Source organism: Dipteris shenzhenensis, chromosome 24 (assembly GCF_047967505.1).
Source record: "Dipteris shenzhenensis isolate YYH24624 ecotype China chromosome 24, Dip_SZ_1.0, whole genome shotgun sequence".
Lineage (NCBI taxonomy): Eukaryota > Viridiplantae > Streptophyta > Polypodiopsida > Gleicheniales > Dipteridaceae > Dipteris > Dipteris shenzhenensis.
Genome location: NC_141619.1, coordinates 32,097,840 through 32,119,916, shown reverse-complemented (window position 1 = coordinate 32,119,916; position 22,077 = coordinate 32,097,840). Strand labels below are relative to the sequence as shown.

The 22,077-nt window shown below is 41.4% G+C and overlaps 2 protein-coding genes across 6 annotated transcripts in view; one reads left to right on the top strand and one right to left on the bottom strand.

The window, feature by feature from the left end:
• Positions 1-15,581, top strand: part of LOC147886496 (MADS-box transcription factor 23-like) — a 91,881-nt gene extending 76,300 nt beyond the window's left edge. The window contains exon 3 of the mRNA XM_087395203.1: positions 15,402-15,581. Within this exon, the coding sequence (XP_087251329.1) occupies positions 15,402-15,405 (4 nt within the window). The 3' untranslated portion in view covers positions 15,406-15,581. The remainder of the gene's footprint in view (positions 1-15,401) is intronic.
• LOC147886495 (MADS-box transcription factor 23-like) overlaps positions 1-16,616 on the bottom strand; it is a 126,105-nt gene extending 109,489 nt beyond the window's left edge. Inside the window, exons 1-3 of one of the 5 annotated variants that reach the window (XM_087395198.1) lie at positions 16,420-16,616; positions 16,082-16,176; positions 15,588-15,674 (exon numbers count right to left, since the gene is read on the bottom strand). In XM_087395198.1, coding sequence (XP_087251324.1) covers positions 15,588-15,674; positions 16,082-16,176; positions 16,420-16,509 — 272 coding nt within the window. In that variant the 5' untranslated portion in view covers positions 16,510-16,616. Of the gene's footprint in view, positions 1-15,587; positions 15,675-16,081; positions 16,257-16,414 lie in introns of those variants that run through there. The other 4 variants (XM_087395195.1, XM_087395197.1, XM_087395202.1 and 1 more) reach the window with 4 other exon arrangements.
• Positions 16,617-22,077: the final 5,461 nt, after the last annotated feature.

Sequence of the window (22,077 nt, the reverse complement as noted above, 5' to 3'; positions counted from 1 at the left end):
ATGCGACTGTTGAACCCCCCCCACATGACCATCCATGCAAGTGTATATCAACAAGTTGCAACCTCCTCAACAAGAGGTACTCTGAGCAAGAAAGGATATTTCCTCAGAAGACATGGCCACCACACTGTTGTCCGATCCATCATCCTAGTATTTAGCATTTTACTCCTCCCTCATCACCAGTGGGAGGTTGAACACACTCACGTGGAAGGAGATTGTGCCTATAGGTCTTGATCAAGAGGAGCGCTTCCAAAACCCTCGTCAGGGCGGAGGTGCAGAAGCATTGACTGTCTTGCACGCCAAAGGCAAAACAACAAAGAAAACAGTAAGTGAAACGCTTCTTCATCTTAATCCTCATAGAGGAAAGAGAGAGAGGCCTTGAAGGTAGAGCCAACGTGCAATCACGGTGGCACGAAGGTCCACTATCGGAGACAATGCCCTCATAGGAGTCAAAGCAAGGCTACCTCTGTAACTGGGTGATTGCAACAAACCCAAGGAATCCCGTAGAGAATCTCAAATAGAGAAACTAGAAATAAATCCCACAGTGAAAACAAAGAGAAACTGGGCTGGAAATCCGGGATTGCACGCCCATAACACGGGCTGCAACCAAAAACACCTGCTCTAGAAATTGGGTTGAATCTGCCCCACCTTGAGGTATTCTTCCAATTGTCTTCGCACCTCCGCTTTTTCAATAAAACTTAACCTATAGGGAGGTCTATATACAGGTTCTACCCCTGGGATTAGTTCAATCTTATGCTGAACATTCCGCTCTCGAGGTAACTCATCCCTAAAACAATCAGAGAACTCCTCTCTTATTTGATCAACCAACTTGGCTAGTAACATCAGTGCTAGCCGAAGGACCATTAATCGGCTCTACCGATGCTCTCTACCGATGCTGTACAAAGAAACAAAAACTCTTCTTGAGCTTTTCGAACTTCCATTACGGAAACCAACGGTCCCTGAGGTATATCCTTTTCACCTCGTAAGACATAGCACATCATTCATCTTGAACTGATAAATGTGCTTTTTCCAATCTCTGGCTAGATTCTTTCTAGAATGCCAAGCCTTACCCAAGGCTATATCTGCGTGAGCAAGCTTTGTCATTTCAAAATCAAGCTTCTCTGCATAGTCCTGAATTCGAAGTTGCAACTGGGTAACCCTTTGATCCCATACTTTCGTTGAACTTCCATCTGCCATTCTTACTGTGTATGCATAGTCAGATGGGCTAGTCTTTAATTTCAGCCTCTTTACAAGCTTGGAGTTAATTACATTGTGCATTAACTCTGAGTCAAACAACACAATGACGTCATGATTGGCACTTTCCCCTTCATCTTAATTAACTCCGTATCGTTAAAGGCTGTATACCCCGTTGTTGTGGGTTTTGATAGGATATTATCAGGTGCACTGTTTACTAGCTTACCAATAGACACACATAACAAAACAAGTACTGACCTTTGTTATGCTCTAGGACTTTCCTCCATTTTCACGTCGCATTCTGAGATCACCATCTCAGCCATCTGACGATCCTTGTTTCGTGGACGATCTTTTCACTGATGAGGCTGAAGGCATCCAAAATACAAGCCTTCTCTCCTCGCTTTTTCTCTTTGCTCTGGGTTCAACGAAGACTTCGACCAAGCCCGGGCTGCCATTGGTGTTACTTTTCTTTTCACTCCAATGGTGGTACTTGGTTTAGAAGGAGTCTCAACTGGCTTCGCCTGCTTAGCTTGGCCACTAGGCTGTGAGGCACTCCCTTTGCTAAGCCACTTCTTCTTAAACCCAGTTTTCTTCGGGTACTCATACCGAGTCCCAACCTGCACAAACCCACTTGGTCTGTTCCCTTTGGCATCCTCATTATTCAAGGCTATGGCAATTGCTTCATCTAGCATGCTTGCATACTTAGCCCGAACTTCCATTTTGATTCGATCATTCAGTCCAAAGATAAAATCTTTTACCAGCACCGACTGAGGTAGAGGTTCATTACACTTTCTCTGAACTTATTAGTGTATTCAGCCACTGACAAATTTCTCTGCCGAAGATTTCGATACTGATCCCAAGCTCGGGATGCCTCGTCAGGAGGTAAGATGTGTTTTCTAAATTCTTTTTTAAACCCCTCCCGAGTAATGGATGACACTCCATCTTTCTACTGTTTTATCCACCATCTATCCGCTGCCTCATTAAACATGTGGGTGGCCTCGCGGATTTTCTTCATATCGTTCCTGATTTCACAAATGGCGAAGGCGTCACCCCATTTGTGTAACCAGGTCTCTATGATATCGGAACTACGGTCAGACATCCGACCAAAATACTTTTCTGGCCTATAATTGGCAATATTAGGCACCTTAGCCCTCCTAGGCTCAACCGTATGAACACTAGTTTTAGGCTCTATTGGAGCTTTACCTTTCTCTTCATGAGATGGTCTAGTAGACATACTATATGAACCATTTTTCAGAGCTCGGATTGCCCTACATTTGCTTGCAAGTGTTAAGGTAAAATCTGTCCTTCAATAATGCAATTCTACCAAACAGTGTATGGCCTGCTGGGCGCGACACCTGCGGGGTCGGTCGGACTCCCGACTCTCGGGAGCCACCCTAGAAGCTTCTTCTTCAACTTCCATTTAGGTCAATCTACATTTTCAACTAAATCTAGTGTACAGTTAGTCATTTGTGGTGTGCTCTCTAGGTGTGTCGTCTCTCCTTTTTTTTTTCCCCACACTATATAAACTGTAAATGCAAAATGTCACAATTTCCCTATGCTAGTAGGGAATGCCTGCAATCTAGACAACTACAACTTCGCAATTGAAACAAACATGCTTTCCCTATACTAGGAAAATATCTGCAATCTTTAGCAACGGGAGATAACCAACCCCACAATAAAATTTCAAAACTCAAATAACTCCAAGGCATAAAGAATTAGAAAGCTCCATGGTCCAAACTTCAGTGTTCAGGCCCCTGATCGCCGCTATTCGACACCACGCCACTTCGATATATCCAGATCCACTCAAAAGTGCCTCCAAACTGGTTTTCCGTCAAGTTCTATCCAATTCCATCAATATATGGACGGAAAAAAACGGGATTCCGTCATTGATTGACGGAATTCTCTATGCCATGAAATTCGACTTCCCCCAATCGTCAGTGTCATCCTGCTTCAACATGTATCCACTTGCTTGGTACTATTTCTTTTTTGTTTTTCAATAGTATGCTTATTAAGAAATGAAATGTTTTCCTACTGTTCAGTTACGGACAATGGGAACTAGGTCTAGCATTTGAGGGTGGACCCCCTTGCTTGGGGTTATGGGCATTAGTGACCCACAAGAGTGATGGCCTCTCTTTGAGAGGAACATCTAGGAACCACACCCCACCTGAGTACCCAAACATGGGACCAATCAAATGCACAGATTGCATACCAACCTAGGAACCATTCAAGAGAATGTTCCCTGAGCTTTGGGTGTGGGCCTGGCAGCATGCCAAGAGTAATGGAGATACAAGATAAGACGACAAACAAATGAGCTCAGTATGGCTCAATTATGACCTTAGAGTACGTCAATAGATAGTCTAAGCTGTTAGGAACCCGTGGGTGCGATCAGAATTAAATTCTGACAACTTTGAAATTTTAGGGTTTTTGGGAGTGACGTGGCAGCTGACACGTGGCAGACTGCCACATGGAATCTGAGCTGGCAGGTCAGTCCACCTGTCCCACACATGTGGCAACATGCATGGCAAGTGGCAGGGCATGCAGGCCAAGTGTTTGGCCCCAAATCTGGTAGATTTGGGGCAGGTTGTGGGCTGTCCTCTTTGGGACTGCAGCCCACCAAAAATCTGGGACAAGTGTCCACCTTCCACTCTAGGCCTAGGGGGGGGGCTGAGCCTATAAAAGAAGGCCTCTCCCCTTCATTCCACACATGAAAATTTCGTCACTTTTCTTCTCCCTCCTTTTGGATGATGCAGCAGAACCTCTCCAGCTCCTTGGGTGCAGCCAGCTTCTCCCCAGGCCATTCTCTCACCTCAGCAGCACTTTCTCTCTCTACAACAGCACATTTCTCTCTCTACTGTTCCAGCCCATTTCCCTTGCAGAAATCTGCCTTTCTGTGCACCTCTGGAACAGCAGCAGCTCCTCTCTTACATATCCTCCCTTGGGATCAGCATTGGCACTCTCTCTCTACAGCTATCACTCCATAAAAGCTTTCTCTCTCTAGCCTACAGGCTGTTTTTCTAAGCTGTTCTCATTCCAGCCCCATTTCCACACTCTCCTCACCCAAGGTAGCTTCAGAGGCATCAAGGACTTCATCTACAAAAGGGTCAAGTCACGAAGGGAGCCTGTATTGTCAAGTTTATCTCATTTACAGCACTATTCCATGTTGTTTCTACTATCTTTCTAGAAACTAGTGTTTGCTCTAATGTTGGATGTAAGTGGTGATTGTTGCAGGCTTCTTCCTTGTGGATTGGGCAAGCCAAGAGTTGAAACCTGAGCTTGGAGTCCTCTTTTTTGTTGTCTACCTTGTACATATGCTCTTGAGTCTTGTATCTAGGTCCTAGGTTTTTTCACTGAGTTCATCAGTTTGGAAGGTGCATTGCACCTTGGTCTTGTATCTCCATTTTCAAGAATAAAGTGAGCCTGGATAAGGGGGGGGGCCGTCTTGGCCCCTCAATCATATTGCATTTTCCAATGATGTCACTTTGTGTTTAAGCTGTTTAAGCTGTATAAGTCTTAATTCCAGCTTAATTGCAAACTCTTAAGTTCAAGTATATGTGTTTGGCAACTCGCAATCATCTCATTCAAATGCCTCTGCAAAATCCGTTGTCTAAATTGATAGAAAGCACCGAGTAGTTTACATTGGTATCAGAGCTTAGGCAGTGGTCCTGTACTCTGTGCTTTCTCTTGTTGAGTCTCTCCTTCATTGAGTTATCTTGTCATCATGGCAGCCAATGGACCTGACTCTCCTCCTAACCTGCATGAGTTGAGTGCTCTCTTGGCAAACATTGCTCAACAGGTTCAAGTGCTGGAAAGCAGCCAAGCAGAAACTCATGACATAGGGCCCCAATCCCAAGGAAGAGGCCGTGCGGACAACACCAACTCCAACAAGGAGGGAAGATCATCCTCTTCTTCCCCTCCTCGAGGTAGACAGCGTCATCGGAGTCCATCTCCTTCGAGACGTCCACGGAGACGAAGGTATGCAAAGCATAAGGTACCTCTTGGAGATAAGCTCTTCAAGTTTACCAAGTACAAGGGAGAGGACAAGCCCGAAATCTTGCTGGCCTGGATCCGAGACCTCGAGTATTTCTTTGAGGGGGACGAGTACGAAGACAAGGCGAAGATCCGATTTTCCGTCCTGCACATGCAAGACCGTGCTTCACTCTGGTGGGCAGCTATGGTCAACACTGGACAGCAAGCCCACACCTGGAAGCGCTTCAAGAAGAACTTGATGAGGCACTTCCTGCCTAAGGAGTTTAAGAGAGATACAATGGTGCAGTGGGACATCCTCCGCCAACGCCAAGAAGAGAAAGTCAGTGAGTATGTTGATCGTTTTTGGAAGAAATTCCTTCCTCTTGTGGAGTTTGCTTATAACAACACAATTCATTCCTCCACTAGAAAAGCTCCTTTCGAAATTGTATATGGTAGATCTCTACCAACTCCACTCATGCAAACAAAAGAGAAAATCTTTGCCGCCGATCAATTCGTGGAGGATTATGACTCTGCTTATGCCACAGTTCGTGCAGCCATTCAAAAGGCACAGGAGAAACAAAGAGCAGCTGCAAATAAAAGACGGAGGGCGTTTGCAGTGAAAGAAGGCCAATGGGTCTTATTGAAATTTGAGAAAGCCCGGTTAAAAACCAAAGTGGGCAAAAAGCGCATCTACTTCAAGCTATCCTTTCGATATTATGGTCCTTTTCAGGTGTTGCAGGTAATAAATGATGTCTCAGTCCGATTGAGACTTCCAGAGCATTGGAAGATCCACAATGTCTTCCACGTAAGCTTGGTGAAACCCTTCATTGGGGAACCACCTCAAGTGCCCACACTGGACGATGCACCTGAAGTAGAGGACACTGAGATCTTGTTGATCCCAGAGCAAATTATTTTGCATAACTTCACTACGGACGTCGCGGCACGACTCGCAAAATGTACCTTTTGAAGTTCAGAGGGCTCCCATCCACCGATGCCCAATGGGTGGACAGAGCTACATTTCAGGAGTGTCCTGAAATCCTGGATGCTTATGAGGAAGCATTTCAGTTGCGGACAACCGAATGAAAGACGGAGGGAATGTCATCCTGCTTCAACATGTATCCACTTGCTTGGTACTATTTCTTTTTTGTTTTTCAATAGTATGCTTATTAAGAAATGAAATGTTTTCCTACTGTTCAGTTACGGACAATGGGAACTAGGTCTAGCATTTGAGGGTGGACCCCCTTGCTTGGGGTTATGGGCATTAGTGACCCACAAGAGTGATGGCCTCTCTTTGAGAGAGACATCTAGGAACCACACCCCACCTGAGTACCCAAACATGGGACCAATCAAATGCACAGATTGCATACCGACCTAGGAACCATTCAAGAGAATGTTCCCTGAGCTTTGGGTGTGGGCCTGGCAGCATGCCAAGAGTAATGGAGATACAAGATAAGACGACAAACAAATGAGCTCAGTATGGCTCAGTTATGACCTTAGAGTACGTCAATAGATAGTCTAAGCTGTTAGGAACCCGTGGGTGCGATCAGAATTAAATTCTGACAACTTTGAAATTTTAGGGTTTTTGGGAGTGACGTGGCAGCTGACACGTGGCAGACTGCCACATGGAATCTGAGCTGGCAGGTCAGTCCACCTATCCCACACATGTGGCAGCATGCATGGCAAGTGGCAGGGCATGCAGGCCAAGTGTTTGGCCCCAAATCTGGTAGATTTGGGGCAGGTTGTGGGCTGTCCTCTTTGGGACTGCAGCCCACCAAAAATCTGGGACAAGTGTCCACCTTCCACTCTAGGCCTAGGGGGGGGGCTGAGCCTATAAAAGAAGGCCTCTCCCCTTCATTCCACACATGAAAATTTCGTCACTTTTCTTCTCCCTCCTTTTGGATGATGCAGCAGAACCTCTCCAGCTCCTTGGGTGCAGCCGGCTTCTCCCCAGGCCATTCTCTCACCTCAGCAGCACTTTCTCTCTCTACAACAGCACATTATCTCTCTACAGTTCCAGCCCCTCCTCTCCAGAAATCTGCCCCCTCTCAGCTCTTCTGGAACAGCAGCAGCATCCTCTCTCCTTCACCTAGCCTGGAGCAGCCACAGCCCCTTTCTCTATCCTGCTGCAGTCTTTGTCTCTCTACTGCAGAATTTCTCTCTCTACTGTTCCAGCCCATTTCCCTTGCAGAAATCTGCCTTTCTGTGCACCTCTGGAATAGCAGCAGCTCCTCTCTTACATATCCTCCCTTGGGATCAGCATTGGCACTCTCTCTCTACAGCTATCACTCCATAAAAGCTTTCTCTCTCTAGCCTACAGGCTGTTTTTCTAAGCTGTTCTCATTCCAGCCCCATTTCCACACTCTCCTCACCCAAGGTAGCTTCAGAGGCATCAAGGACTTCATCTACAAAAGGGTCAAGTCACGAAGGGAGCCTGTATTGTCAAGTTTATCTCATTTACAGCACTATTTCATGTTGTTTCTACTATCTTTCTAGAAACTAGTGTTTGCTCTAATGTTGGATGTAAGTGGTGATTGTTGCAGGCTTCTTCCTTGTGGATTGGGCAAGCCAAGAGTTGAAACCTGAGCTTGGAGTCCTCTTTTTTGTTGTCTACCTTGTACATATGCTCTTGAGTCTTGTATCTAGGTCCTAGGTTTTTTCACTGAGTTCATCAGTTTGGAAGGTGCATTGCACCTTGGTCTTGTATCTCCATTTTCAAGAATAAAGTGAGCCTGGATAAAGGGGGGGGCCCGTCTTGGCCCCTCAATCATATTGCATTTTCCAATGATGTCACTTTGTGTTTAAGCTGTATAAGTCTTAATTCCAGCTTAATTGCAAACTCTTAAGTTCAAGTATATGTGTTTGGCAACTCGCAATCATCTCATTCAAATGCCTCTGCAAAATCCGTTGTCTGAATTGATAGAAAGCACCGAGTAGTTTACAGTCAGCAAGCCTTCATATGGCAACTCAGAGAAGCAGTACACGTGTGTCAGTCTTTGCCTGGAAAGCCTTGTGACAATCAACTACTATGTGGAGCGGGTACGAAAAAGACTAAAGTAAAAAACTCCTGCAATCTTGACGACGCCCACCTATCCTTTTCCACTCTACGCCCACGCTCCTGCAACCTTAACGAAACTGAGACAACATTTATACGTCTTTAAGCATCCACAGTGATCGTTCTCACAGAGAAGGTCTCCAACAGCGCCTACGTACAACCATCCCACGTGACGTATATCTACCGCTTGGGTTCGGTGACCACAAGAAAGGCGTCACTTGACTCGCTAATTTGCACGACTCTTCACAACCAGCTGCTATCACTTCAACGGAATCAATTATGAGTATTCGGAGTGTACGGGTCCGAGGGCTTATGAATCTATCGAAATTTGTTGAGGTGCCGCACAGTTCGCCAGGAGTTAGTAGCGTCAAACGGCTATCCATATTTGTGGAGATGCATTTGCCTTTTAGCTACCAAATCCTACGCCAGGTAACTGCAGGCGCTGAACCTAAGCTTGCTTCAAATATTTCAACGCAACCAGATTCAGGACGACCATAAACCTCTCTACACACCTTCACCCTTAGTCGATACAACCTTGGCTCTGATACCAAAATATAACAAGCAAACCACACTCTCTTGAAAACTGAAACCTTGACAGTAATATCACGGGTGCAGGCACACAGATTATCCGCCTAGCCAACCTCTGCGTAAGCATGAACGACAGATTCTTTCAATTCAGCTTCTACATGCCCACAATAGAGCCCACAACTCCCTAGATGAATCTAGCCTGCCACATGTCGTCATTCTAGGGTACCTCTTAAATGCACCATATACCCCTCTCTTGGGATACCCATTTATTTACGTGCCCCTAGGCACATTACACATTTAATGCATTTAGGACCCATAGCCTTAGACCCATCTAGTCAGTGCCTTGTCACCCTCATCAAGGACCTTGACATTAATCCTCTTGACCATTTACATGAAGCCCAAATAAATATAATACAAACAGTGATCCTTTAAAGGAAAATGTCCACTGATCCTTCCGAGGTCATGTTACCTCAACTTGAGTGTAACAATTATCTACGTTGATTTTGAGGAACCAGAAACCCAAGGATCACAAAGATCTAGAAAACGATCAAAGGTCCGATACATGTGAACAATCCTTATTAAAAAGGGACTCCCAGTAAAAGCTAAGTATATTTGATTTACTAGTTGTTTTTTGTCTATAAGCCCTACATATTTGTGTGTTGTTTTCCTTGTTTATTTCAAGGAAACAATAGTAATACACACTTGGTTTGATTATTTATCAAGGTCATGCTTCCATGGATTTTGAAAGAAATCCTCGATGGGACAAAACCCAAGTAGTGGACATAGCAAAGATATTAAAGTTCTTATGCCAAAGATATATGGAGCTATGGGATTAATTCCTATGATCGGTGAGATCGAATGTCTGTTATGAATTGCAAGAGGTATTTGCAAACTAAGCATGGATGTGCTGAGGAAGAGAAGTGTGTTGTCTTCCTTGTTTGTCGAGTTTCAAAATCAGTTTACATAGCTATATATTCTAAATTATATTATTTCAGCTCTGGAGGATTCCAGATATGTTAAGAGATCAGTTTCTTCTATTCAGTCAAGAATATGGACTTAAAAATTTGTGATTGCAAAGGAGAATGGATATCTTTCGTGGATATTGAGAAATACACAGTTAGACCTTATATGATCTTTTATTGTATTAAGTGCAAAGCTTGGTCTCAGTTAATTCCAAAGCAATCAGTTTATATGATTTAAGCGGCCAAGTCTATAAAAGAAGAGCCTCAGTGCTCCTAGATTCATTCAAGAGTTGTACTCAACCTACTGCTCTTTTATGAGCCAGTTGTACATAATTATCGCTGGGCCCTAGTGTGTGTTTTCTATGTTCTTTCTCCCCCTCTCAGTTTGTTTTGTTTCCCAAAAAGAAATCTGCTACTGTTCCAAGTCAGATGAAGCTATCAGATGTTTTTCCTTGTTATCTGTGAAATTCGAAATCTATCTTGGTGATTATCTACTGCGAATTGAGGACCCAGCTGCGTTTCTACCAGAGGTGATTCGTTTTTAGGGTTTTTGGTCTGATTACCAGTTCATTTTAGGGTTTCAAGGCTGATTACCAGTTCGTTTTAGGTTTTTTGGTCATATTATAATTCCGCCTCCTTTGCTTAGGAGTAGCAATTGCAAGTGCTTGCGCTTGACCCACTGGAGCAACTTCTTGTTGCTGCCCTCCCATGCACTACCACCGCACCACTGACCTCCTTTTGGAGGTATAGCTTGCACAACCTAATCGAGATGGGCTTCATCACTTGTGACATTTTGTTTAGAGCTCAGCCCAAAAAAACACAACTGCGCATACACCTTTTGACTTCAAATATCACCTTCCTTTGAAACCCCAATCTCTGATATCTCTCTTCCAAGCACACCACCGTCTCACGGCTCCCCAAATATGCAGCCAGAGTCTAATATCATTTTAGAAAAACCTAGACATCTAGCTAGTTTCTCTGCAATGCGGGAATAGAAATGGATATGGTCAATACAGCAGAAGAATTTCGAGACCAAAGAAAGGAATGCTTTCATCAAACTTCAAACTTTTATGTGTCCACAGGAGAGACCCTTAAAGCACCAATTCTAGCGAATAGACAACAATAGAACAGTCCAAGCCCTTCTTACAGAAAGCTCCTGCAAAGATCCCAAAACGTGCAGCAATTCACTTCCCTGGATGCTCTATGGTGAGCACATGGACTGCTCACAGTTCCACCCTTGCATTCCTGAGGGCATTAATGCTAGCCTCCACAATGAGCCCTTTTATAGGGGAAGTACCGCTCTTGTACTGATGCACTGTCAGCGCGAGAATAATGGCCCCACCTGCACCCAACCCTGTGCTGGACTGCCAACTCGCAGTCTGTAAGACTGCCACCAGTCAGCTCTCCTGACCTGTAACAGGCCACAAGCTGATGTAGCTTCCTGGCCTTCTCTGGCCCTGCAACAGCCCACCATTCTGCCCCTATTCCAGGGCCTGTAAGAGTATCTGCACAATCCTTCACAACAACCAGCATGACTGCATCTCCATAATAGATCTTCTCCCAATCTGGATGCTCCAAGAAGACCCGCAATTGCTGCTGTACTACCTGTATCTGCTGACACACCAGACGCACTGTTTTTGCATCCATACATCTTGTTGTACCAGTACCTGCTGCTGTACAGTCCGCATCCTGCTCACAGGTTTCAAAGTTCCTGCCCACCTCTAACAATGGACTATGTAGCAGTCCATGTGGCAGCCTGCCCACATGCCTTTCTTCCAGATATCTTCCTTCACCTAGATCTGCCCATGTGGCATCCAAACCTCATACACCCCATTCCTACACCTGTACCATGTCCCTATGCTCTCCTCGTAGGGAAGCTAACAGGTGGGACAATGGACCTTATTTTCCAACACAACTATCCAAGCAAAGTGCTTGACGAAAGCTCAGGCCATTCCTGGATAGCTTGGATCTTGGTTGGATCCATATATAGTTGCCCTTGAGAAATGATACGTCCCAAATACTACATTTTTTACATGAAAAACACATTATTCTTTCCTTTGGTATATAATTTATGTTCCATCAAGGTTTGAAGAACAACCTCTAGATGTTGCCGATGGTCAACCTCATTAGAACTAAATATTAAAATTGTTAGAAAACAGAGGGTGGTGCTTCCTAAGGCCAATGCTTTCCACAGCGGGAGATAGATAAACAAGATAGTGTCAAAGAATCACACAGTGTCAATTTCAAATCTTACTTCTTTCCATGATGTGTACTAGTGTAGAAGTGCAGACAATAAATGAACTGTGCTAGAGAGAGATGTGGAAAGAGTAATATATATCAATGTCTTGTTTTTTAGATTTCAGCCAGTGAAAATCAAAAGGTAGGCTAATAAATCATTTCATAAAACTTTGTGTCTATCATAGTTGTCATTGAAAACTTATGAAACAAGCTTTCTTATTTGCAATTGCAAATCTTCTAGATCTATTTTAGTGTGGTGTGGAGTAAAATCAAAAGCTTAAAGAAAGATAGGAGTACGTTTCTCTTTCACACTCTATGAGGAGTTTAAGGACTTAGTGATTAGATCACTCCCATTTAACCATTCAAAATCCAACTTATACCTGCTTTGAAGTGATGACTCAACCCTTAGAGAATCTGTTAGAGAAGTCCTATATGCATTGCAATGAATCTAGGTTTCTTAGGTTTATTATGAACCTTCCAAGCTGCACATAGAGAAGGAAGACTTGGGTTGCAAATGAATTCAAAAGACTTACAAAATCACATCCTTTCTAGATATAGAGCAACTACTATAGTCTTTGCTAGAGTTAACTTCTCCTAGAGGACGTTGCAAATAAAACTTTTTGCAAATGAAGACAAAGTTATTTAAAATTTTACCTACATGGGAAATCACAAACTTTAATTGGAATTTATGTAGAGATGTTTGCATCCCTAAAGAGAGAGCTACCACTACTAGAGTTCTAACCCACAAGAACTTTTTTGAAGGTGATAAACAACTTTGGACTGGTAAAGATTCATCTCTCTCAATAATTAACTTTGACACTCCTTGGAAGAAGAAAAATGAAATTTTGTGTTTTTAAAGTAAAGTTTCCTTGAAAAAACGGGAGGAAGAAATGATGTATCGATGGTAACATATCCAAAATCTTTTTAACCAAAAAACCAAACATTTTATTTGTACAATAACAAGGGCTACTAAGGATGATTGGCCTTCTATACTTTTTAAGGTTTCTTCTAATATCTGAATATCTGAAGTAGGCCTTTTAAAAGCTTAAATCCCGAACATGAAAAAACAAAAGGCTTAATGAAATACAAATTTAATTAAAGCTTAAGTTTAGTTTAAGTAAGTAACATTAAAGCAAAAAGCTTTAGTTAAACAGCAAAAGCTAAGTAAAGCATGAAATTTAATGAATACTAATTAAGTAATCAGAATTTAATTGAACGGTAATTATGAATTGAGTACACTAACCTAGGCTTGGATTTAGCTTTAAAACTAGCTTTACTTAATTCACTAGTTCCTTTAAAAACTTTGTGAAAGGAACCCATTACACTTGCACACAATTAATTGAAAAGGGTTTTGTAAACATGTTATTATCCTAGGCTTCCTAAGCTCATAACTTGGTTTGAAAACTCAATGTCACCCAAAGTCTCACCAACATAGATCACTGAGGTATTACTATGTGCATATCTAAGGCATTACTATAGTTGAGTAAAGAAACTCTCCAAAGGCAGTAGTAAATCTGGAGATCACTTCCAACTCATTCGATAACCTATGCAATCTAGCTCTGTCTCACTGATCATGTGATACAAGCTTTTATATTCAAGTCAACATATCTTCCCAATAGACCTAGTGAACCCATACGTTTGAGGAAAGGTCAGATATCATATTCCTTTTATGCCATATTGACAAAGTTTACCTTCATATATAACTTCTATCAAATCATTTGAAGTTCAAGTTCAATCTATTAGACTATCACCCTTTCTCCAAAGCTCATGGACACGATTTTGAAGTAATAGCATCTAACAAGGCAATGCAAAAATGTTAGTTTCCTAGGGTTTCTATGACATGTGCAACCTGCACAAAGATAAAGGAGGCTTAAATTGCAAAGGGATCCATTAAAGTGGCAAAATTTTTGATGTTTTGAAATCACGTCCTCTCTAGAACAAACTTTTGTGAATATTGAATTTTTTCAAAAGACAATTGTAAAAGTTAAAATTGTGAGTAAAGACGACACACAGTAAGCGCATTTGATGTTTGATTTGGCATCACAATCAGGAGCATCTGCTAAAATTCGCAAAGAGAATCTTCATCCTTTAACAAAATATAACTGTTAGCAAATAGAGCTATGAACCTAGTGAATTTCCTCCCTGTTGAGGCATTCAATTCAATATCGAGGCCTTCCTATGTGATAACCTTGAACTCCTTAGGATTCTTCTATTTCAAAAGCAAAAATTGAAATTGCTTTTTTTACTTTTGATGGGCAAGATGCCTTTCAACGACAAATGCACCCTTTGTGCCTTTCTAGAAATTGAGTATCTCTTCAACAAAGGCTGCAAATTGTTTATCACTGCAAGCAGGTCTAATAAGAGTTGACTGAATTTCTATGCGGTATCATTTTCTACCATATCTGAAGGCATTCAATTACAATTTTCCCTCTTTCCAAGAAACCATACAGGATTATTCCTCAATCTGCTAAAGTCTCCTCAACAAGACATGCAACCTTTAATCACTAAGGATTTGGGAGGGCTCACTGATTTTGTACACTGCCAGGTTCCAAAAATGTCTGAATATTCCAAAGTTTTCCATAAGGTTTTTTCCTAAATCCAAGCAAGCACAGGATAATCCGAGATTCTCCGAAGTCATAATTTTTAAAAATATCTCACACAAGAGTTTCTATTGCGTGCAATGGCAAACTTGTAATTGGAGACAGTGAAAAGGTAAGTTTTCCAACGCTGTGGGTACTTAATAGCAGCTTCAAAGAGGCCCCATGATCTCTCTTCCAAAGACTCCGTTTGAGCCAAAAATGAAGGATTGCAATATCAAAACATGCACTGTTCTAGAAGATAAGGCCAGGTAAGGTAAGTGATACTTGCTATGAATTATATAGCTGCAAAAAGAGTATCATTAAAGGCAGCCTAGAGCATGCCGTCCTCCACGCTGGTCAAGATTGTCCAAGGCTATTCTGACTCTAACAGGATAGTAGAAAACGAATAACAGGCAATCTAGCCCACGCTATGTCATCTCTAATTGAAGTTACAGCCAGTTGGAAATGAGGAAGACATCTCCCATTAGGTGTCCCCCACCGAAGCTGTGAATCAATAATTTTCTGTGTCAAAATTCAATCCATTCGGAACAAAAATGGGATTTACAATTAATGCAAACGATAAATCCTCACAGGTATTATCACCTTGTGAGGCTTTCATTATAATCACGACCTCACAAACTGTTTAGGCATGGCTACAATCATTGGAATTTTGTCAAAGTTCTTATATCTACTCAGCTATCTTTATTTTGCATTGATGTCCAATAAGCAGACATTAGACAGAGGATAAAAGATGATGGCGGTGTTCTACACTATTGCCACTCAGCACACACAAGCTTATTCACTCACTAAAGTACACACACAAAATCATTTCAGGTCTTCATAAATGTAGAACACTAAACTTTTGTTGTTTCTTTTTTCCACCAGGTAAATAAAGAAGGGGGGGGCGCTGTACCAATCTAGGTGTAAGACCTCACCTAAACCACCGGAGCTCTGCAGCTGTTTAGAACAAGCACCATTAAACATTTTGCTATTACAGTATTTCTTGTTCTACCCTTTTGTTCTTTAATTCTTTGTCTTACTTGTGCTTAGAAGTGTGAGTGTATTGCGTACCTGGCACTACAAAAGAAAAGTAGAGCCAAACAAGCTTCAGCAGACCTATAGAATGAGGAAAAGAGTATTTGTGCGAGGCCATGCAACCTGAAACTCAATCAAGAGCGTTGGAGAATTGCATTAGTGTCATCCCTTGTGGATAGAATAATAAAATTACTGCAAAAAGAGGATGGTTTGTTCAATGACGTGGCAAAAGTAGATCATGTTTCGCAACTTCTGCATTGCTCTTTAGAGGATGGCTTCAAGAATATTAATCTGATAAATGCAAGCTTGGAGATATTTCACGTTTGAAATAGCTTGTTGCTTTTCCTAAAGATGTTTGACAGTCCTGAGTTGTGGGAAAGAGCTCAATTTTAGAAAATTTGCTCGCAGAACAATCCAATGTCATTTTTAAAGAGGTCAATTTCGACTCTTCGTATCATGGTTTCCGTAGTTACAGCCAACTGCGTCATTCCTACGTGTTTCTTTTGAGAAAAGAAAGCTATTACTTTCACCTGAAGCTTATCAGGTACGCCCTATCAATTCTGACAGGCAGGAAGCTTTTTTTCCCTTGCGACAGCATACATGAGATCGTGGAGAGATACCGGCACTGTCACGAGGAATCCAAACCATCAAGCTCAATTAGAGACGAGAACGAGGTCAGCGTCATCGATCGATTCAGACATTTTACTGTAAGCATGAAGCAAGGATGACAATAAAGGAGAGAAATTGGACAATGAATGGTCTATGGAGCGTGAAAAAAGAGAGATAAAGGTGAGGTAATGAAGGGAAAGAATGAATTGGACAGGATTCTGAGACGGAGAGACCATTTAGGGCTTAGAACAGACCAAACCAGCATGAATCTGTGTGCGATAGATCTTTCCCAGTAGCCGAATGAAGCATCTTGTTTTTGCCATCGTTGCTTCTGTCTCTGTGTCTTCATGTCTCTCGAAAGAAAGAGATGAGATTACATCAACAATGACTTTTTGGCTAACATTCTACACCGGGGTGTGAAAAAAGCAAAAAAGGAAAACGATAACAAGATGAATGATTTATATCATTAAAGAAGCCTGCCAAAAAACAAATAAGTCAAATGCAAGAGCTGCCCAAGCATTTAAAGAGGGCATCCTCTGTGGCACTCCCAATGGCCAATCAACTATTTCCACCTAACATGTAGTCGTTAAATCTAAAGAAAATTATTTTACCCTTCAAAAGTTGGAGAATCATCACTATACCCTTCCCACACATAGGGCAGGCCAAAAAACATTCCTACACCCCTTTTGGCTACACTTTAAAACGTGTGTGTGCGTATGTGCTCGTCCCGAGTTCAAGCTGTTGTGCTCTTTATCCTGAGTTCGAGCCCCATCGACAGCTTGAGATCCTATCGTATGGACGTCACAAATGCATTTTATAAAAAAAACAAGCAGCACAGGGTGGCGAGAGTACTGCCCTTTTCTAAAGAGGCAAAAAAGAATGGGAAGCTACTCAAAGCACCCACAGGGGCTAGAGAAATCAGCTGCTGCAGCGGGGGGCAAGAGCTGGGTCGGTTGCTTGTTTTTTGGAAAGTCCGCTTTAGATGTGAAAGTGAATCGTTGCTTGTTTTGGCCATCGTTGCTCTCTCTCTCTCTCTCTCTCTCTCTCTCTCTCTCTCTCTCTAGCTTCATGTCTCTTGAAAGAAAGAGATGAGATTACATTATACATCAACATGACTTTTTGGTAACCTTCACGAAAGAGAGAAGGTTAACCACATGCCAACATCTTTTGGCTAAATTTTAAAACATGCAGGTGTGTATGTGCTCATCCTAACTTCAAAGCCTCAGCAGCAGCTTGGGATTCTATCGTATCTAGTCACTCTTGAATTTACAATGCAGGAAAAAAAAAGAGAGAGATAAGGTTACATTCCCTCCCTACCCACCACACACACTTGCCTCAGACCTACGCTCTCGGAGCAAGATTCGCAGCTCCGCAGGTACGCACACGCCCTACCGCCTGATTTGCCACTGCTCCTCATATCAAAATGACTTAAAGGAGGCTACTAAAGTGATTCGTTAGTATTAGCACTGCCTCAATAGAGGCAGTATCTCCCTTAAAACTTATTTGATGTTTGTGTCCTTACTTTTTGGATTAGACAATACTAAAATCTTTTTCCCTTTTAGCTAGGCTCCAACTTTACTTGTTTATTGTTTTAGAGTCCACTTGAAGAACATGAATGGCTTGTTTATTTTAACCTACTCATGATGACTGTGTGTATATTGTTTTCCTTCTCTTTCGACAATTTTGATTAACCTATCAATTACGACAACATTCTTTGTAGACCTTAGAGCCAAATCTACATTTTTTAGATGTGATTTTTTCCCCATAACCTCAATTCTAGAAGAAAATGAGATTATTCTTCTCTCTAGATTTATCCAATGGAATTTATATCATCCCATATGTTCTCCTTGAGGAGGTCCTTTTTGTTAAATTCTAAATATGATCCTAACATCATAACCAAGGAGACAAACTACCATCACCTTCTTTAAAGTGTGTTTGCACACAAGATTCAGTACTTTTTTTGAAATATTACTTAGCTTAATAATCATTTACTATACCGTGAAAGGTATAATAAAGAAATGCTTCTAGCTAAAAGTGGCCATAGGAAATACCCTTAAGAGCCCTATGGCTAAATTTTGTGTTGCGTTTACTGAATAGTTTATATAAAATTATAATTCACCCACCCATAGTATAACTAATCAAGTCTCCCTTGATGTTGCCTTATGAAATAACTAGGGTACCAAGGAACTCCCTATTGCAATGATTTATTTAATATCTCTAATAAAGTGCAATTCGTTTTTAAAAAATATTGATAGGTGATTCTTGTCAAGCAATCTATTTATTGCCATGTCATTGATGTGATTGATATCATAATATATTTTTAAAGACATTTTCTTAAGGAAATAAAATAATAGGATGAAGTTTTTAAATAACTTATAACCTTTGATTAAATAGATCCAGACATGCACATTAGAAAAATCCACTAGGGAAGTACCTTCACAACATTGTTACTCTATAATGAGTTGTTTGATGATGTGATATATCTTCTATGCATGTGTGTGTTTTTCCTATTAAAAAATCTAAACTACTACACTACTAGACCAGTTTCAAATGTTCAAGCACATCAAATGCAATCATATGTCATTGCCCTTTTCAAACAACAATTAGGAGTAATCCATTCTTATTCAACCCTTTGAGACAGAGCATTAAAGTGATAATCAACATGAATATGCCAAATCATATTAATAAAGTGTCTAAGTTTCACAAAGATATTCAAGGTTATTCTCCAACAATACATTCAATCTTGTTATACAGTAGCTGGAGAAACTCCGTCGTAGAGTACTTATCATAATTGCCAATGCCATATCTTAAGTCCATCAAAACGCGCCAAAGATTTTATAATTGCAAATCCAATGGAGAGGTATGCCGACTCACCTGGCACCATCACAACATAATGAAAGTTAGAACAACTCAAACATGTTGTGGAAGCCAGGCTTCAATGCCGGCACATAGTTGTTATCCATGTCACTCTATCTAGATTTAACATTTATCAAATCTTGGCATCGTTGTATTCCAAAGATACTTCAAGGTTGGCATAAATAATCAATGTAATGTCAATTTTCAGAAAAGAAATGTAGTATTTGCATAAAAGCATTTGTTACCATACTCCAAAAAGGGTAAGGGGGTACTCCATATAATACCAATGCGAATGGTTGGCCATCCAACATACATAAGTCACATTACTACATGGTCTCTCTATTATGTTTCTAGAGAGATGAAAACCACTATGAAAAAGTTATATGGAACCCCCAAAAAATATGGGATCTTTCAAAGGAAATCCCTTTTCTATTTAGTGACAGGTTTTTTTAAGAGAGACTTAGCAATAACCTCTTCTTCCAATCATAAGAAGTTGTAGCCAGTAGTAGAACTCATCTAGTGTTTATGGAAATAGAGAAGTGCGGTGGAAAGTTTGAAAGGCTCAAGAAAAATATAAAACCTTTAGATATTCTAAGTGTAGTGAACTAATTAGAGGTCATAGGGGCCAATGCTATGTCCTTTTGTATTAACAAACCTTCCAAAACATGTCTAATATATGGTAAGAAAGACTTCAGTATCCATGGCCTCTAACAACTCAATTTCAAAACATATAAAATTTGATTAAGATATAGATAAATCATCTATAATGAGCTTCTCTATAAAGCATAGTTTACATATATGTCAAAAGATAGCAAGGGCAATTACCCTTGCCCCCAACCAAGGACCAACCAAATCCAATTGCATGGTCGACATATGATTTCATTTAGTCAGACAAGAGCATGATGATATAAATGTTCCACAAAAAACGTGCAAAATTGTTAGGCTGCCACTTAGGGTGAGTATTAAGGAGATGATCAACATCATGGTCATGCAATGGAAGCGACCTCCCGTAATGCATTTCAACAACACAATGTAGAGTCCCACGATTATGTTCCAAAACAATAGCAGTTGAACTTATTGAGCATGTGGTGCCTATGGATGAGCAGCCAGTCACATGTAATGAGCAGCAAGCTCTAAAGGCATATGTATCACATGATGGTGATGTCTATTTCCAGCCACAAGCAGCGGCTCATGCATTTGATGCTAATGTAGATATGCCTTCATGTGGGATAGATATGCAGCCATGTACTGGACAGCCGCTGATGTTTGAACAGCCAGGAACAAATGCTGAAATATGATGCCTATGATGTCCTTCGTGCCTTTGAAGATGTTTTCCAAGAGCAGCGTGAGAGTGATCAGAGGGGTCCATTTCTCTCATGAAGCATCAGCTGCTTTGAAAGATGTAGTAGAATTCAGCTGTTCTAATGCATCTCGGGCATCCCATCCTCAAAAATGATTGGTAAGAATAGTGGATGACGAATCCTTCCCATATTGCTACTCAAGGGTAGATCCACAACATTAGATTATTATGAGAATGGCACTCAAACCAGTGTGAATGGAGCTCAATCATTCACCAAACTAAGAATGAGAAGGATCCTTGCACGTCTACTATTCATTTAGTCATTGCTAATGCAGCTCCTATTCCTAGAAAGCCATCACAAGAAGGCAACTGATGGATACAAAGAGAAATACAGTCCCAAAGTGTAAGCCCTAGGGCTCTAGTACACCGATCAAATAATCTAAAGGGTAAAAACAAGCAATCAAACTACAAAAATAGAGTTGAGATGCTCCTTAAGACGGCACCTTAAGCCTTGTATATGAGTCCTAGAATCACACATGAAGAACAGTGTAGCTACTGGCAAAAGACTTACTGGCCACATTCATCCTTTGGCAAATTCTTTAAGATCTCAACGTATAGTGTTACCAGTAATTCTTCTGTCCCTTCATAATACACAATGTATTGACAAGTGATAAAAGTAACCAACAGCCTTGCAACACCATGCCCATAGTGGTAGGCCCAAGAAACTGCAAGGAAAATCGATGTCCAAGGGAGCTCCAAAAGGATTAGAAGCAAAGAGTTATCTTGGTCATGGCTCCTGGTCAGAGAATTCCATCTTGAAATAAAAAAAGATATCCCATTGCAAGACGAAATAAAACATGTGAGAATGTCATCGCAAGGAAGGAGTGGGTCGACTTAGTACTTCATTTAACAACCAGTAATGTGCAGAGTATGGAAAGTATACAACATCGCATCGACAGACTCCATCTCCAAAGATGCTACCAGATATAACTGACTATTGCCACGGCTTGTCTAAGCGTTGCAGCTCAAGAGCCAAAGTCGAATACTCATGTTGTTGGACATCACACACACCCAAATATACAAACGAAGACACCTCACATGAAAACAACAAAGCAATCACACACCAACAAACACCCACACCCACACCCACAAACAATCACACAAAATAGAAGGCACCTCAAGTGGAAGGAGATAAAAGTATTTGTTGAAGTAGGGCATGTAGGCAACCGGATCCCCCACCTAGAAACTATCCATCACTCCATAGACTGGTCACCTTTCAAGAAGGAGCATCCATATACAGAGATGTAATGCAAGCTAAATGGCAAGAAAGCTAAAGATGTAGTGTGCCAGAGATGGGCTTACAAACTATTTCATATCAATCAGGTTTGCAAGTATAAATCTTTTTTAAATATTACAGCTAACCTTGGGCATGTATCTTGCCTTGAGCTCTTAGTGGGCGGAACCAGTAGGCCCCCGTAGTGGTTCGTGAGGGGCAACATGGACTAGTGAAGCTAGCGAAGCCAGAAGAACCAGTGGAGCATCTGTGGATTACCTATAGCGACCGCCGTTGAGTGCAACAACTCATGAATTCATGAGCTTCTGTGAATGTATAGTGAGACAAATACTCACAGTTTGGCATAAAGTGATTGCACTTTGGCTACTCTATAGAAAGCCACAAAATAGATGCAGCTACTCTTTCGTAATATAGATACACAGAAAGAAAACTACTCCATAATAAGCTTGCTCTCCACTCAAATTTCG